This window comes from Leucoraja erinacea, chromosome 12 (assembly GCF_028641065.1).
Source record: "Leucoraja erinacea ecotype New England chromosome 12, Leri_hhj_1, whole genome shotgun sequence".
Lineage (NCBI taxonomy): Eukaryota > Metazoa > Chordata > Chondrichthyes > Rajiformes > Rajidae > Leucoraja > Leucoraja erinaceus.
This window is the reverse complement of record NC_073388.1, coordinates 54,193,635-54,210,344: the sequence shown is the minus strand read 5'-3', so window position 1 is coordinate 54,210,344 and position 16,710 is coordinate 54,193,635. Positions and strand designations below refer to the sequence as shown.

Here is a 16,710-nt window from a genome sequence, read left to right as displayed (position 1 = left end):
CCAAAATGTCATCTATTCCTTCTCTCCAGAGATGCTGTCTTGACCCGCTGCGTTTCCTTTGAAGTTAATGTTTTAACTCACAATTTAGCTAACTAGAATTTAATATCAATATGAGTTACAAATACTTAATACCAACGCCAAAGTTCCACAAACAAACCCATATACTAAAATATAATTGGAAGCTTAAGTTGAAGTGCTCTTGACTTTGTTAAAACTTGTTAAATATATAATCAACATACAGGATAAGCGAAGAGATCTACTGGCTGCCTGAAAGGTTCAGAATCTTCGCGCTGAAACATAAGATCCAGAAACTCCTTGCACTGTTCCTTCCAAGTATGCACGTCAACGCTTAACGCTGGTCTTCTATTCAGTTGGCTTGGGAGCCAAAACTGTTAAAACAAATGCATTCAATTAAAAGCTATCTATCTGGGTTGGGGAAATGCTGGCATTTATTATATTCAAAGAGGATGTATTGCATTGCATTTGATTATATACAAACTTTGGAAATTTATGGCACAGAAAACTACGTTAGTATCAATTGTAATTTAAAATGACAAATCTTCAGAAGAAGAGGGTGTAGAAAATGGAGAAGTCCCTCTTGCAGTGAATGGAAAAAAACACCATTAACAAATAAATCTCAAGTTTTAGAATGTGTTCACGATGTTCAGTGAATTTGTTAATCTTGTTTATCAATCCAAGAACAACGCCACAATTCTCAGATTTGCCACCTTAATTTACTCCAGAATTTGATGGCATAATTATACAAGAAATATATAAACATAAATGAAGGAAAATCAACTCAATAAAACAGTGAAATAATAACAAACTATTTTAATAATTGCATTGGTGTACTTACTATTGTGTCTGAGGAGGTCCCAGGAGCATCTGAATCCAATTCTGAAGCCTAAATATATTAAAAATAGATTGAATCTAAGTAAATCTACGGTGAAATCTGAATATTTTGCAGATTAGTTTATTCAGGCATATTTTGCGAACCAGATTTAACATTTAACTGCAAACACCTGTAAACTCATTTGTTGCAAAACATTGCATGATTGAATGCCTGGTCACAGACATAGGCAAGGAATTTCTTATGGTCCAAACTGACTTAAAACCTGCAGCGAGCATTATTCAGCTCACAAAAACAACACAAATCATGTCAGTCAATTCGAAAATTCCCTGGTCTCAAACCACCTTCAACTTTGGCTTTGATAAGGGTAAAGAGTACGAGTACTGATATAGATGAATGGGATTTAGTTTTAGTTTTGAGATACATCATTGAAACAGGCTCTTCAGCACCCCGAGTCCGTGCGACCATCGATCACCTGTTCACACTAGCTCTGTGTTATCCCACTTTTGCATCCACTCCCAACGCACCAGGAACAATTTACAGAGGCCAGTTTATTTACAAATCTGCACATCTTTGGGATATGGGAGAAAACTGGAGCATCTCATCTCCCCTCCAACTTTTTGGCCAAAGACATAAAGTCTATGGGGCACAAGGATAGCACGGTGGCACAGTGCCAGAGACCCAGGTTTGATCCCGACTACCGGTGCTGTCTGTAAGGAGTTTGTACATTCTCCCAGTGAACTGCATGGGTTTTCTCCAGGTGCTCCGGTTTCCTCCCACACTCCAAAGACATACAGGTTTGTAGGTTCATTGGCTTGGTAAAATTGTAAATTGTAAATTATCCCTAGTGTGCGTTGGATAGTGTCCAGGGATCGTTGGTCGGTGTGGATTTGGTGGGCCTAAGGGTCTGTTTCCATGCTGTATCTCTAAACTAAACTACACAAAAGACTGCAGATGCTGTAATCTTAAGCAAAAAAAAACAAACTGTTGAAGGAGCGCAGCAGGTTAGGCAGGATCTGTTTCAATCATTTCAGATGAAGGAGCAATTCACTTCCTTTTCTTCAAATTTAGTCCACTGCATTCAGTGTGTTTACAATGTGGCCTCCTTTAGTGTGGTTAAACCAACACAGATTGAGTGATTGCTTTGCAGAGCAGCTACACTCAATGCGCAGGGAAGATCATGAGTTTCCTGTTGCATGCCACTTCTTAATCCCAATCCCTTTCCATCCTGACTGCAAACTCCTCCACCCCCATTAGATTAGAATGACTTCCAGGAACTTTGCAACTTCTGCAATTAAAATTGAATTCTCAAGGTCAGGTGAATTGCACTCTCATTAATTCCCACAATCATGCTCATGTTTTTTTCTCATCCAGTTTCTTTTAAATGCTTCATGAATAGTCAGTATTCACACTCCCTGATCTCTTAACTTATCTCCATATGGTCTTTAGTCTTACAACTTTCCAAGTTATCCTTTAAACATGTAAATAATATTTTTCTACTCCTCTCCTTCCCCAGTCATAAAGCACAAAAACAGACCCTTACCTCCAACTCATTCACTCTGACCAAGATGGCCTCTACGCTTGTCCCATATGCTGTGTTTGACCCATATCGTTTTAAATCTTTCTAAACCATGTAGCTGTGCAAAAATATTTTAAATATTGGGATAGTACCTGGCTAAAACACTCCTTGTGGCAGCTTGTTCCATGTACCCACCAGCCACTGTGTGAATGAGTCATAGTCATACAGCACGGAAACAGACCCTTCGGCCCAACTTGCCACTCTGACCAACATGCCCCCCATCTACACTAGTCTAACCTGTCCAGTGTTAAGACCATATTCTTCTAAACCTATCCTATCCATGTACCTGTCCAAATGCCTTTTAAATGTTGTGGTAGTACATGCCTCAACTACTTATTCTGGCAGCCTGTTCCATACACTCACCATCATTTGCCTAAAAATGTTGTCCCTCAAGTTCCTATTAAATCTTTCTTGCCTCATCTTAAAACTATGTCCTTTGGTTCTTGATTCCCCTATTCTGGGTAAAAGACTCCATGCATTGACCCTATCTAATCCTCAAATGATCTTATACACCTCTATAAAATCATCCACCTGCACTCCAACGAATAAAGTCCTAGCCAGCTCAACCTTTCCTTATAACTTTAGACCCTCGAGTCCTGGTAAGGTCCTCCTGAATCTTCTCTGTACTCTTTCCACCTTAAAAACATTTGTCCAAAAAATGGGTAACCAAAATTGAACACAATACTCCAAATGTGGCCTCACCAACATCCTATATAACTGTAACATGACCTTCCAACTCCTATACTCAATATTCTGATTAATGAAGGCCAATGTGTTGAAAGTCTTCTTGACTACCTGTGACACCACCGTCAAGGAACAACGTAGATCATAAGTGATAGGTGTAGAATTAGGCCATTCGGCCAATCAGGTCTACTCCGTCATTCAATCATGGCATATGAAGGTGGATACATCTCCTGGGCCAGATCAGGCATATCCAAGAACCCCGTGAGAAGCTAGAGAATAAATTGTAGGTGCCCTGGCTGAAATGTACGAGTCATGATTAGGTATGGGCGAGGTGCCAGAAGACTGGAGGGTGGCTAATGTTGTGCCATTATCTTAATGTACTTATAAAATCTCTTTGTATCTCTCTTAATATTATCTGCCTGAGTTCTCTCCAGCCCCATTTTGCCCTTCTGATTACCATTAGTATTTTCCACAGTTCCCAAAACACCTCGTGTGAAAACACTTAATTCTAGCTTCCCAGACCTGTCCCATGTCTCTTTCTTTTTCCTGACCAGAATTCAATTTCTCTCGTCATCCACGCTTCCTTACACCCACCTGCCTTGCCCAAAAGGTTTACACCTACCACCACTTCAGTCACTTGTCCTTCTCCATTTCTTAAGAGTATATCCTTTCCAGTTTGTCCTCTCCCATGTAGTATCCTCTGCAAGGTATCCAAGGAAACATTTCACAAATTCCACCGTCCAAGCCCTGAGCACAATGACAGGCCAAGACAATATTGGGAAAGTTTAAACCCCCCCCCACATTAGTTTTGTAGCTGCCTGCAATCGCTTGTCATATTTGCTTTCCAATCCCGCTAACTATTTGGGGGCTTGTCGTACACTCCCAACAAGCCGATCGCCAAAATTTTATTTCTTAGGTCCTCTGATATAGACTCACTGGATGAAGCATCAGTAATGTCATCTTATGTAGAAAAGAACTGCAGATGCTGGTTTAAATCAAGGATAGACACAAAATGCTAGAGTAACTCAGCAGGACTGGCAGCTTCTCTGGAGAGAAGGAATGGGTGACGTTTCGAGTCATGATCCTTCAGGGTCTCTCCAGAGATGTTGCTTGTCCCGCTGAGTTAGTCCAGCATTTTGTGACTATCCTAGAGGTCCTGCTTCTTAACCTTTTGCCGAACGTCCTATAATCATTTTGCAGAACTTCATCAGAACTTCCCTTTTCCTCCCTATGTTATTTGTGCCAAGATCTACAACGACTTCCGGCTGCTTACCCTCCCCCCTGAGAATGTCGTAGCTGCTCCAAGACATCGGGAACCCTGGCACCAGGGCAGGCAACACAACATCCTGGAGTCTCAATTGCCGCCACAGAATCTCCTGTGCATCTCCCTAACTAAAGAGTCATCTACCACTACCCTCCCTGCTGAGCCTCAAAGCAGGCTCGGTGCTACTGAAACTAATATTGCTGCTCTACTCCGGAGGGTCAACCCCCCAGTGAAACTGGATAACCCGCTTTGAAAAGGAACGGCCAGAGGGGTCACTTACACCCTCTGCCTACCAGCCTTCCTAGTGGTCACCCACCTACGCTATTCCTGAACCTCAGGCATAACTATCTCGCTATAAATCTTATCCATGAACATTGCACAATTCTACCTGCTATCTCTATTACATTGAAACAAGCAACAAAAAGCACAACAATCACACTACTAGCTCCACCACAGGCACAACAGACTGTAACTCTACTTCCTACCGCGTGTCTTCAGCCTCCTTGCCGGAGACTCTTGCCCCAGACACACAGTTGCCCTTCGCATGGCACTTCCACTCTACACAACCTTTCTCCCAACACAAACACTCCGTTACACCTTGCTTTCTTTTTATTAGCTATGCAATTAGCGAATTTGGATGCTCCAACCAATCAATGGTCTTGCTTCTCAAAGCTCCCACTTTCTGCTCCGACCTGAATTTTACTCGCCCAAACCTGTCCGTGGACTTAATTTTAAAGGTTTCTGCTCCTGCTCCAATTGGAAATCGAGTTGCTCCAAACCAATCAACGAGCTTGCTTCTCAAAGCTGCTGCCCTTGCTCCGACCTGAAATTGACTTAAAGTTGTTCCTCAGTTCCTATTAAACTTTCTTCTCTCATGATAGACCTTTGCCCTCTAGCTCTTGATTACACAGCCTGGGCATTCATCCTGTCTATGCCAATCATGATTTTATACACCTCTTCAAGATCACCCATTAATTTTCTATCCTCCAAGGATTAAAGTCACAGCCTAACCAACTTCACCCTATAACGCAGTTGCTCAAGTTCCATCAACATGTTTGTAAATATGTCCTGTACTCTTTCCAGCTTAATGACATCCCTCCTATAGCAGGGCAGCCTCTAACATCTTCCGAGAAGGTGTTTTTGACCTGAAAAGTTGACTTGTTTCTCTTCCACGGATGTTGCTTGATTGGTGTAGCAAGTGGTTTGGAAATCAAATAACAAATAGAATGGAGTTTAGAAATATATTTGTACAGAGTATTGGTGAGGCCACACCTGGGGTAATGTACAGAGTTTTGGTCCCCTTTATTTAAGGCTATACTAGCATTGAAGCAATCCAAAAGAAATTTACTGGGCTAATTGCTGGGATATGAGGGTTGTCCTGTCACATGCAGCTAAAGTAATTAGATCTGTATGCTTTGAAGTTCAGAAGGACAAAGGCTAATTTCATTGAAATGTAAGATTCTCTGAAAATTTCTATCCTGGCGATATGTGGAGACAAGGTCACTGAAGATATTTAAAGAGAATTTTTAAAAGATATTTGTAAGATTAGGAGAATTGAGACGCAGGGGGAACTTGCACAGAAAAGGCCATGGGAAGAAGCCATGATCAAACTGAACGGCGGAACAGTTCATGGGCCAAGTGGTTTATTTCTGCTCCTATTCTTATGTTCATGTTAAGTAAGCACCTGTAGGAAGAGAATCTGTAAAAAGGGGAGGGAAATCATTGTATTTCACAATAGCATTTTGCTGAATTTGATATATTTTATAGAGGAAGCAGGTTAAATTGACAATAATTTCAATGATAGCGTGAATAATAATCCAAATCCTGAGTAAGAATATTTACCTTGTCATTTTCATCATCACTGAGTTCCTCTATCTTAGTTTTTTCATACTGCTCTAAAATATTGGTGCAGTTCTGGTCCCTATAAATAAAAACAAAATGCAGGTGTTAAAACCAAAGCATATATGAAACATTATAAATGATAGCAACGTGTATTTTTATGTATTTTCTTAAGCAAAAAGTAGTCATCAACTCACCTAATAAATTTCAGTAACACATCGCTGATTAACTTTGCCGACTTAACAATTGGACTGCCAAGCTCATTGAAGGTTCCAGCATTATGTTCAACGTACCTTACTTCCCACATTAGGCTAGAAATCGTCCTAAAATTCAAGTTCAAGTAGACCATTGTCACAATCATTTTGCTCTTTGTTATACATTCAAAAGAAATAAAATCAAAGGATTACATTTCCCATACAGAACAAAGCTGAATATTTTGCCTCAATCAATCCACGGTAGCATTTATACTCTTCCAATTTTCTCTCAACTAAATTGATCAATATAACCTCTGATCACTTCTCTCACGCTTGCTTGTACATATTCCACTCCATGTGGCAGTGAGAACCACATTCCTACACTCTTTGGGTAAAGAACTTTCTTCTGGATTCCTTGATAGCTATCTTCCATTGAAGGACATCAGATATGCATTTCCTCAAAAATAGAAACAAGTTTCAAGTTTACTGTCCAATACTCGAGTATGATGAATTACAGGTACATGAAAAATCTTGCACACAGCACCATCACGGGCACATAGATACTAACACACAAAAAAGAAACAGTACATAAATTACACACAGAATTCTACAAGACCGGGCGGAACGGTGGCACAGAGGTAGAGTTCCTGCCTTACAGCGCTTGTGGCGCCAGAGACCCGGGTTCAATCCCGACTACGGGTGCTGTCGGTACGGAGTTTGTACATTGTCCCCGTGACTTGCGTGGGTTTTCTCTTAGATCTTCGGTTTCCTCCCACACTCCAAAGACGTACAGGTTTGTAGGTTAATTGACTTGGTACAAGTATAAATTGTCCCTAGTATGTGTAGAATGAATGTTTATTGGCCAAGTATTCACATACAACAAATTTGTATGTAGCGTTAATGTGTGGGGGATCGCTGGTTGGCGCAGACTCAGTGGGCCAAAGGGCCTGTTTCTGCTCGGTATCTTTAAATTAAAATAAATTATGCAAAGAAAAGTCCATACAGTGCAAGAGGTGGGCTGTAATGTTCGGTTGATGGGAGAAGGTGAGGTTTATGTAAAGGAAAGAACTGCAGATGCTGGTTTTAATCGAAGATAGACACAAAATGCTGGAGTAAATCAGCGGGACAGGCAGCATCTCTGGAGAGAAGGAATGGGTGACATTTCGGGTCGAGACCCTTCTTCAGACTGTCTGTACCCTAGGCATAACCTCTGTGCTGTAATTCTTATCTATGAAGCTCTCATTCTCCCAGATGATCCAGAGGTCATCCTGCTGCAGCTCCAGTTCCCTCATGTAAGAAGCTGCACCTGGATACAACAATTATAGTCCACAGGTATAGTCACCAGTGACACCCAGCAGTTTTCCTGGCTTCCTACAGCCTGCAGGAAGGATATTGCACCATTTTACTTGCCATCTCTACTGTACTAAACCAAGGAATAAAAAGTACAAGCATCACAAACAGCAGACTGTACCATTTCATCCTGTCCCCCTCTGCTCAGACTCCTTGCCAAAGACTCACACTTCCGCTCCACAAGGTCCGTCTTCCATCACGGCACTCCCATTAGGCCATTTCACTACACCTTGCCTTCTTTTCATTAGTTGTTCAATTTGCTAAATTTTGTTCACTCAGCCAATCCAAAGGCTAGCTTTTCAATTCTCTTGTTCCTGCTCTGACATTGAAATTGAGCAGATGGTTTCTAGGCACTCCAGTTCTTCCTTGAACAGAAGGTCTCAAGGTTCACCAGTTCTTCCTTGAACAGAAACATAATCTTAAAGCACACGGCATTGGGGGTTCAGTATTGATGTGGATAGAGAACTGGTTGGCAAACAGGAAGCAAAGAGTAGGAGTAAACAGGTCCTTTTCACAATGGCAGGCAGTGACTAGTGGGGTACCGCAAGGCTCAGTGCTGGGACCCCAGCTATTTACAATATATATTAATGATCTGGATGAGGGAATTGAAGGCAATATCTCCAAGTTTGCGGATGACACTAAGCTGGGGGGCAGTGTTAGCTGTGAGGAGGATGCTAGGAGACTGCAAGGTGACTTGGATAGGCTGGGTGAGTGGGCAAATGTTTGGCAGATGCAGTATAATGTGGATAAATGTGAGGTTATCCATTTTGGTGGCAAAAACAGGAAAGCAGACTATTATCTAAATGGTGGCCAACTAGGAAAAGGGGAGATGCAGTGAGACCTGGGTGTCATGGTACACCAGTCATTGAAAGTAGGCATGCAGGTGCAGCAGGCAGTGAAGAAAGCGAATGGTATGTTAGCTTTCATAGCAAAAGGATGAGTATAGGAGCAGGGAGGTTCTACTGCAGTTGTACAGGGTCTTGGTGAGACCACACCTGGAGTATTGCGTACAGTTTTGGTCTCCAAATCTGAGGAAGGACATTATTGCCATAGAGGGAGTGCAGAGAAGGTTCCCCAGACTGATTCCTGGGATGTCAGGACTGCCTTATGAAGAAAGACTGGATAGACTTGGTTTATACTCTCTAGAAATTAGGAGATTGAGAGGGGATCTTATAAAAACTTACAAAATTCTTAAGGGGTTGGACAGGCTAGATGCAGGAAAATTGCTCCCGATGTTGGGGAAGTCCAGGACAAGGGGTCACAGCTTAAGGATAAGGGGGAAATCCTTTAAAACCGAGATGAGTAGAACTTTTTTCACACAGAGAGTGGTGAATCTCTGGAATTCTCTGCCACAGAGGGTAGTTGAGGCCAGTTCATTGGCTATATTTAAGAGGGAGTTAGATGTGGCCCTTGTGGCTAGGGGGATCAGAGTGTATGGAGAGAAGGCAGGTACGGGATACTGAGTTGGATGATCAGCCATGATCATATTGAATGGTGGTGCAGGCTCGAAGGGCCGAATGGCCTACTCCTGCACCTAATTTCTATGTTTCTATAATCGATTTCCCTCTACTAACTCTCCTCCGCCTGGCAGAACTTGTCTATAAGGGAAGTGCTGTTGTAGTCTGGCAAGCTAACCTCTACCATGTTGAGGCCAGGTGCCAGCTCCCGAACACCTCCTCATACCAGCCCCTTGACCATGGCTCCACAGATGAACGCCAGGCTATCATCTCGCAGACTGTTTCCGATCTCATCACCTCTGCCGCTCTGCCCATGAGAGCATCTACCCTTGTCATTATGTAGACTGGCAGTGCCGGCTTGTCTCCTTCCCAAAATCCACAAACAGGACTCCTCTGGCAGACTCATTGTTTCTGCCTGCTCCTGCCTTACAAAACACATCTCCAATTACCTTGATTCCATTCTATCCCCTTGTCCAACCCCATACGAGACACCTCACACACCCAACTCAGAAATAACTTTTAATTTTTAGGCCACCATTTACCATCTCATCTTTACCATGAACATGCAATACCTTTACACCTCCATCCCCCACCAGGAAGGTCTCAAGGGTCTCCCATTTCTTCCTTGAACAGACACCTAATCAATTTCTCTCTACTAACACTCTCCTCTGCCTTGTGTAACTTGTCTTCACTCTTAAAAAACACTCTTTAGACTCCTCCTACTTTCTTTGAATTAAAGGTGTAGCTATGGCCACTCACATGGGCCACACTGGAACAGTTCTTGTTCCAAACATACCCTGGCACCTTCCCCCAACTTTTTCACCACTACATCGACCACAGCATTAGGGCTGCCTCCTGCACCCGTGCAAAACCCGTTCATTTCATTAACTTAACAACTATCACCTTGCCTTCAAATTCACTTGGACTATCTGCGACACCTCTCTCCCCTTTCTTGATCTCGCTGCCTGTATCATGGGGGACTGACTATTGAATTGATGTATTTTACAAACTCACCGACACCCAGAGCTACCTAAACTACACCTCCTCCTATCCTGCCTCTTGCAAACACGTTATACCCTGATCTCAATTTTTCCGGCTCCGTCACATCTACTCTCAAGTTGAGGCTTTCAATTCTAGGACATCCAAAATGTCCACTTTCTTAGGCAAATGCGATTTCCCCCCCTGCTGTCATATATAGATCCCTCGCCTTGCGTCTCCTATGCCCTGTCGTTGTGTTTTCGCTCCCACCCCCCATACTGACTAAGGATAGAGTTCACCTGGTCCTCAACTTTCACACCATCAGCCTCCACATCCAACACATTATTCTCCGACATTTGTCACCTCCAATATCATCCCACCTAATCTTTACATCTTCCCATCCCTACCCCTTCTGCAGAGACCTCTACTTCCGCAATTCCTTAGATCACTCATCCCCAGGTAGTTTCCCCTGCAACCGCAGGAGTTGCAACATCTGTCCTTATACCTCCTCCCTCACCTCCATTCAGAGACGTTAGCAATCCTTCCAGTTGAGACAGAGGTTTGCATATTCCTCTTGGGAAGCTTAGAACCGAACAGCATGAACATTGATTCCTCCAATTTTAGGTAACTACCAAACCACCACCCCCAACTACACTGTGACCAGTGTTTCCAGATATGGATAGAGCTGCGAAACACTAAGGGGCAGAAAATGCTAGTGGGAGTTGTGTACAGGCCACCTAAGAGTAGTAGTGGAGTGCAACAAAGGTAAAACAGTTCTAATGGGTGACTTCAATCTACATATAGATTGGGTGAATCAAATTGGCAGGGGTGCTGAGGAAGAGGATTTCTTGGAATGTATGCAGGATAGATTTCTAAACCAACATGTAGAGGAACCAACGAGAGAGCAGGCTATTCTAAACTGGGTATTGAGTAATGAGGAAGGGTTAGTTAACAGTCTTGTTGTGCGTGGCCCCTTGGGCAAGAGTGACCATAATATGGTTGAGTTCTTCATTAGGATGGAGAGTGACATAATTAATTCAGAAACAAGGGCTCTGAACTTAAAGAAAGGTAACTTTGAGGGTATGAGACGTGAATTGGCCAAGATAGACTGGCAATTGATTCTTAAAGGGTTGACGGTGGATAGGCAATGGAAGGCATTTAAAGACTGCCCCTTTCTATAACATCTGCGGGTGCAGGCCCAATTGCGTCCCTCTCGCTCAAGATATGGAGTCAACTTCGGAAAAACTTCGGTTTACAAGGCCCTTCCATCTTGACCCCACTGCTTAAAAATCACATTTTTAAACCTTCAAGTACAGACTCCGCATTCAAAACCTGGCATAGTAATGGCATCAGTAGTATCAAAAACCTATACAAGGATGGCATTTTTTTGTCTTTTGCAGAGCTTTCGTCCAACTATAGCCTCCCAAAATCCCACCTTTTTCGTTTTTTCCAGATTAGGGATTTTGTGAAGAAAATATTCCCCAATTTCCCAAATCGTCCCACTGAAACCCTGACCGATTCCATCCTAGCTCTAGATCCCAACCGGAAGAAATGCATCTCTTTTATGTACAACTTATTAGGGTCAGTTATATTGAAACCTCATACCTCATTAAAAGCTGTATGGGAGGGCGAGCTGAATACGAAACTAACAGACCAGCAATGGGACTCTGCCTTGGATTTGATCCATTCTTCCTCCATATGTGCCCGTCATGGCCTAATCCAATGCAAAGTCCTTCACAAAGTCCACTACACAAACGCAAGATTATCTAGAATATACCCCGCTGTTAAAGACACCTGCAACAGATGCAATCAATCCCCTGCCAACCATAGTCATATGTTTTGGTCTTGCCCTAAGCTAGCAACCTTTTGGAGGAGTGCTTTCGACGTGCTAAGCAGAGCCTATGGCCAGACTATTCCTCCAAACCCACTGTCAGCTATTTTTGGTATTCCTCCCAACACCAACCTCTCTGTTGCGTTGAAGCGGGTCCTGGCTTTTACAACCTTGTTAGCCCGGAGACTGATCTTGCTTAACTGGAGGCTTACCTGTCCCCCGACACACGCCCGCTGGATCAAGGAGGTGCTCTACAACTTAAAGCTTGAAAAACTTAGGTTCTCTCTCAAAGGCTCTACCAAGACATTCCTAGATACATGGAACCCTTTCCTGGAACTTGTTAACTCTCTTAACTTGTTTCCGGACTCGGAAGAGGACTGAGTGCCCTCTATCACTGCTCTGTTTTATTGCAGCTGTTATCCCCTCAGCCCCCCCCCCACTTTTTTTTCTTTTTTTTTTTTCATTTTTTTTTTCATTTTGTTTATCTTATCGTATTTGTGTGGATGTGTACGTATGTGAGTGTTGTTTGTCCCCGGGTGGAGAGGGTGGGTAAGGGTAAGGGTAGGGATTTTGAGGGTCGTTTACATACTGTTGTACAATTATGTCCTGACTATCACTGTCTGTTATCATTGTATGTATGCAAATTGCTGTTCAATTCAAAATTCAAATAAAAAGATTTAAATTAAAGACTGCATGGATGAACTACAAAAATTGTTCATCTCAGTTTGGCAAAAGAATGAACCAGGGAAGGTAGTGCATCCGTGGATAACAAGGGAAATCAGGGATAGTATCAAAACAAAAGATGCAGCATACAAATTAGCCAGAAAAAGCAGCCTACCAGAGGACAGGGAGAAATTCAGAGTCCAGCAGAGGAGGACAAAGGGCTTAATTAGGAAAGGGAAAATAGATTATGAAAGAAAACTGGCAGGGAACATAAAAACTGGCTGCAAAAGTTTTTATAGATATGTGAAGAGAAAAAGATTAGTTAAAACAAATGTAGGTCCCTTGCAGTCAGAAACAGGTGAATTGATCATGGGGAACAAGGACATGGCAGACCAAATGAATAACTACTTTGGTTCTGTCTTCACTAAGGAAGACATAAATAATCTGCTGGAAATAGCAGGGAACCGGGAGTCAAATGAGATGGAGGAACTGAGTGAAATCCAGGTTAGCCGGGAAGTGGCGTTAGGTAAATTGAATGGATTAAAGGCCGATAATTCCCGAGGGCCAGATAGGCTGCATCCCAGAGTACTTAAGGAAGTAGCCGCAGAAATAGTGGATGCGTTAGTGATAATTTTTCAAAACTCTTTAGATTCTGGAGTAGTTCCTGAGGATTGGAGGGTAGCTAATGTAACCCCACTTTTTAAAAAGTGAGGGAGAGAAAACGGGGAATTACAGACCAGTTAGTCTAACATCGGTAGTGGGGAAACTGCTGGAATCAGTTATTAAAGATGGGATAGCAGCACATTTGAAAAGTGGTGAAATCATTGGAAAAAGTCAGCATGGAATTATGAAAGGTAAATCATGTCTGTCGAATCTTATAGAATTTTTCGAGGATGTAACTAGTAGAGTGGATAAGGGAGAACCAGTGGATGTGGTGTATCTGGACTTCCAGAAGATTTTCGACAAGTTCCCACATAAGAGATTAGTATACAAATTTAAAGCACACGGTATTGGGGGTTCAGTATTGATGTGGATAGAGAACTGGCTGGCAGACAGGAAGCAAAGAGTAGGAGTAAACGGGTCCTTTTCATAATGGCAGGCAGTGACTAGTGGGGTACCGCAAGGCTCAGTGCTGGGACCCCAGCTATTTACAATATATATTAATGATTTGGACGAGAGAATTGAATGCAACATCTCCAAGTTTGCGGATGACACGAAGCTGGGGGGCAGTGTTAGCTATGAGGAGGATGCTAGGAGGCTGCAAGGTGACTTGGATAGGCTGGATGAGTGTGCAAATGCATGGCAGATGCAGTATAATATGAATAAATGTGAGGTTATCCACTTTGGTGGCAAAAACAGGAAAGTAGACTATTATCCGAATGGTGGCTGATTAGGAAAAGGGGAGATGCAACGATACCTGGGTGTCATTGTACACCACTCATTGAAAGTAGGCATGCAGGTGCAGCAGGCAGTGAAGAAAGCGTATGGTATGTTAGCATTCATAGCAAAATGATTTGAGTATAGGAGCAGGGAGGTTCTACTGCAGTTGTACAGGGTCTTGATGAGACCACAGCTGGAGTATTGCGTACAGTTTTGGTCTCCTAATCTGAGGATAGACATTCTTGCCATAGAGGAAGTACAGAGATGGTTCACCAGACTGATTCCTGGGATGTCAGGACTTTCATATGAAGAAAGACTGGATAGACTCGGCTTGTACTCGCTAGAATTTAGAAGATTGAGGGGGGATCTTATAGCAACTTACAAAATTCTTAAGGGGTTGGACAGGCTAGATGCAGGAAGAATGTTCCCGATGTTGGGGAAGTCTAGAACAAGGGGTCACAGTTTAAGGGTACGGGGGAAATCTTGTAGGACCGAGATGAGAAAAACATTTTTCACACAGAGAGTGGTGAATCTCTGGAATTCTCTGCCACAGAAGGTAATTGAGGCCAGTTCATTGGCTATATTTAGAGGGAGTTAGATGTGGCCCTTGTGGCTAAAAGGATCAGGGGGTATGGAGAGAAGGCAGGTTAAGGATACCGAGTTGGATGATCAGCCATGATCATATTGAATGGCGGTGCAGGCTCGAAGGGCCTACTCCTGCACCTATGTTTCTATGTTTCCACTTTGAAGGAAATTACCCGAAATTCGGGAAATTCTGGTTGGCTTCGGGTAATTTTAACCATATAACCATATAACAATTACAGCACGGAAACAGGCCATCTCGACCCTTCTAGTCCGTGCCGAACACATAATCTCCCCTAGTCCCATATACCTGCGCTCAGACCATAACCCTCCATTCCCTTCCCATCCATATAACTATCCAATTTATTTTAAAATGATAAAAACGAACCTGCTTCCACCACCTTCACTGGAAGCTCATTCCACACAGATACCACTCTCTGAGTAAAGAAGTTCCCCCTCATGTTTCCCCTAAACTTCAGTCCCTTAATTCTCATGTCATGTCCCCTTGTTTGAATCTTCCCTACTCTCAGTGGGAAAAGCTTTTCCACGTCAACTCTGTCTATCCCTCTCATCATTTTTAAAAACCTCTATCAAGTCCCCCCTTAACCTTCTGCGCTCCAAAGAATAAAGCCCTAACTTGTTCAACCTTTCTCTGTAACTTAGTTGCTGAAACCCAGGCAACATTCTAGTAAATCTCCTCTGTACTCTCTCTATTTTGTTGACATCCTTCCTATAATTAGGCGACCAAAATTGTACACCATACTCCAGAATTGGCCTCACCAATGCCTTGTACAATCTTAACATTACATCCCAACTTCTATACTCAATGCTCTGATTTATAAAGGCCAGCACACCAAAAGCTTTCTTTACCACCCTACCTACATGAGATTCCACTTTCAGGGAACTGTGCAGTTATTCCCAGATCCCTCTGTTCACCTACATTCTTCAATTCCCTACCATTTACCATGTACGGCCTATTTTGATTTGTCCTGCCAAGATGTAGCACCTCACACTTATCAGCATTAAACTCCATCTGCCATCTTTCAGCCCACTCTTCCAACTGGCATAAATCTCTCTGTAGACTTTGAAACTCTACTTCATTACCCGCAACCCCACCTATCTTAGTATCATCTGCATACTTACTAATCCAATTTACCACACCATCATCCAGATCATTGATGTACATGACAAACAACAGTGGACCCAACACAGATCCCTGTGGCACCCCACTCGTCACTGGCCTCCAACCTGACAAACAACCATCCACCATTACTCTCTGGCATCTCCCATTCAGCCACTGTTGAATCCATCTTGCTACTCCACCATTAATACCCAACCATTTGAACCTTCTTAACCAACCTTCCATGAGGAACCTTGTCAAAGGCCTTACTGAAGTCCATATACACAACATCCACTGCGTTACCCTCATCAATTTCCCGTGTAACATCTTCAAAAAATTCAAGAAGATTAGTTAAACAAGACCTTCCAGGCACAAATCCATGTTGACTGTTCCCAATCAGACCCTGTTTATCCAGATGCTTATATATATTATCTCTAAGTATTCTTTCCATTGATTTGCCCACCACTGACGTCAAACTAACAGGTCTATAATTAGTAGGTTTACTCTTAGACCCCTTTTTAAACAATGGAACAACATGCGCAGTACGCCAATCCTCCGGCACTATTCCCGTTTCTAATGACATTTGAAATATTTCTGCCATAGCCCCTGCTATTTCTACACTAACTTCCCTCAATGTCCTAGGGAATATCCTGTCCGGACCTGGAGACTTATCCACTTTTATATTTCTCAAAAGTGTCAGTACTTCCTCTTCTTTGATCCTCATAGTTTCCATAGCTACTCTACTTGTTTCCCTTACCTCACATAATTCAATATCCTTCTCCTTGGTGAATACCGAAGAAAAGAAACTGTTCAATATCTCCCCCATCTCTTTTGGCTCTGCAGATAGTTGTCCACTCTGACTCTCTAATGGACCAATTTTATCCCTCGTTATCCTTTTGCTATTAATATAGCGGTAGAAACCCTTCGGATTTACTTTTA

The 16,710-nt window shown here is 42.7% G+C and overlaps 1 protein-coding gene across 2 annotated transcripts in view; it reads right to left on the bottom strand.

Annotated features, from left to right (window-relative positions):
* The window catches only part of brwd3 (bromodomain and WD repeat domain containing 3), a 122,279-nt gene that overhangs the window by 16,108 nt on the left and 89,461 nt on the right, over positions 1–16,710 (bottom strand). For both annotated transcript variants that reach the window (XM_055644151.1, XM_055644152.1), the window contains exons 32-35: positions 6,414–6,539; positions 6,220–6,298; positions 857–904; positions 240–389 (exon numbers count right to left, since the gene is read on the bottom strand). In XM_055644151.1, the coding sequence (XP_055500126.1) occupies positions 240–389; positions 857–904; positions 6,220–6,298; positions 6,414–6,539 (403 nt within the window). The remainder of the gene's footprint in view (positions 1–239; positions 390–856; positions 905–6,219; positions 6,299–6,413; positions 6,540–16,710) is intronic.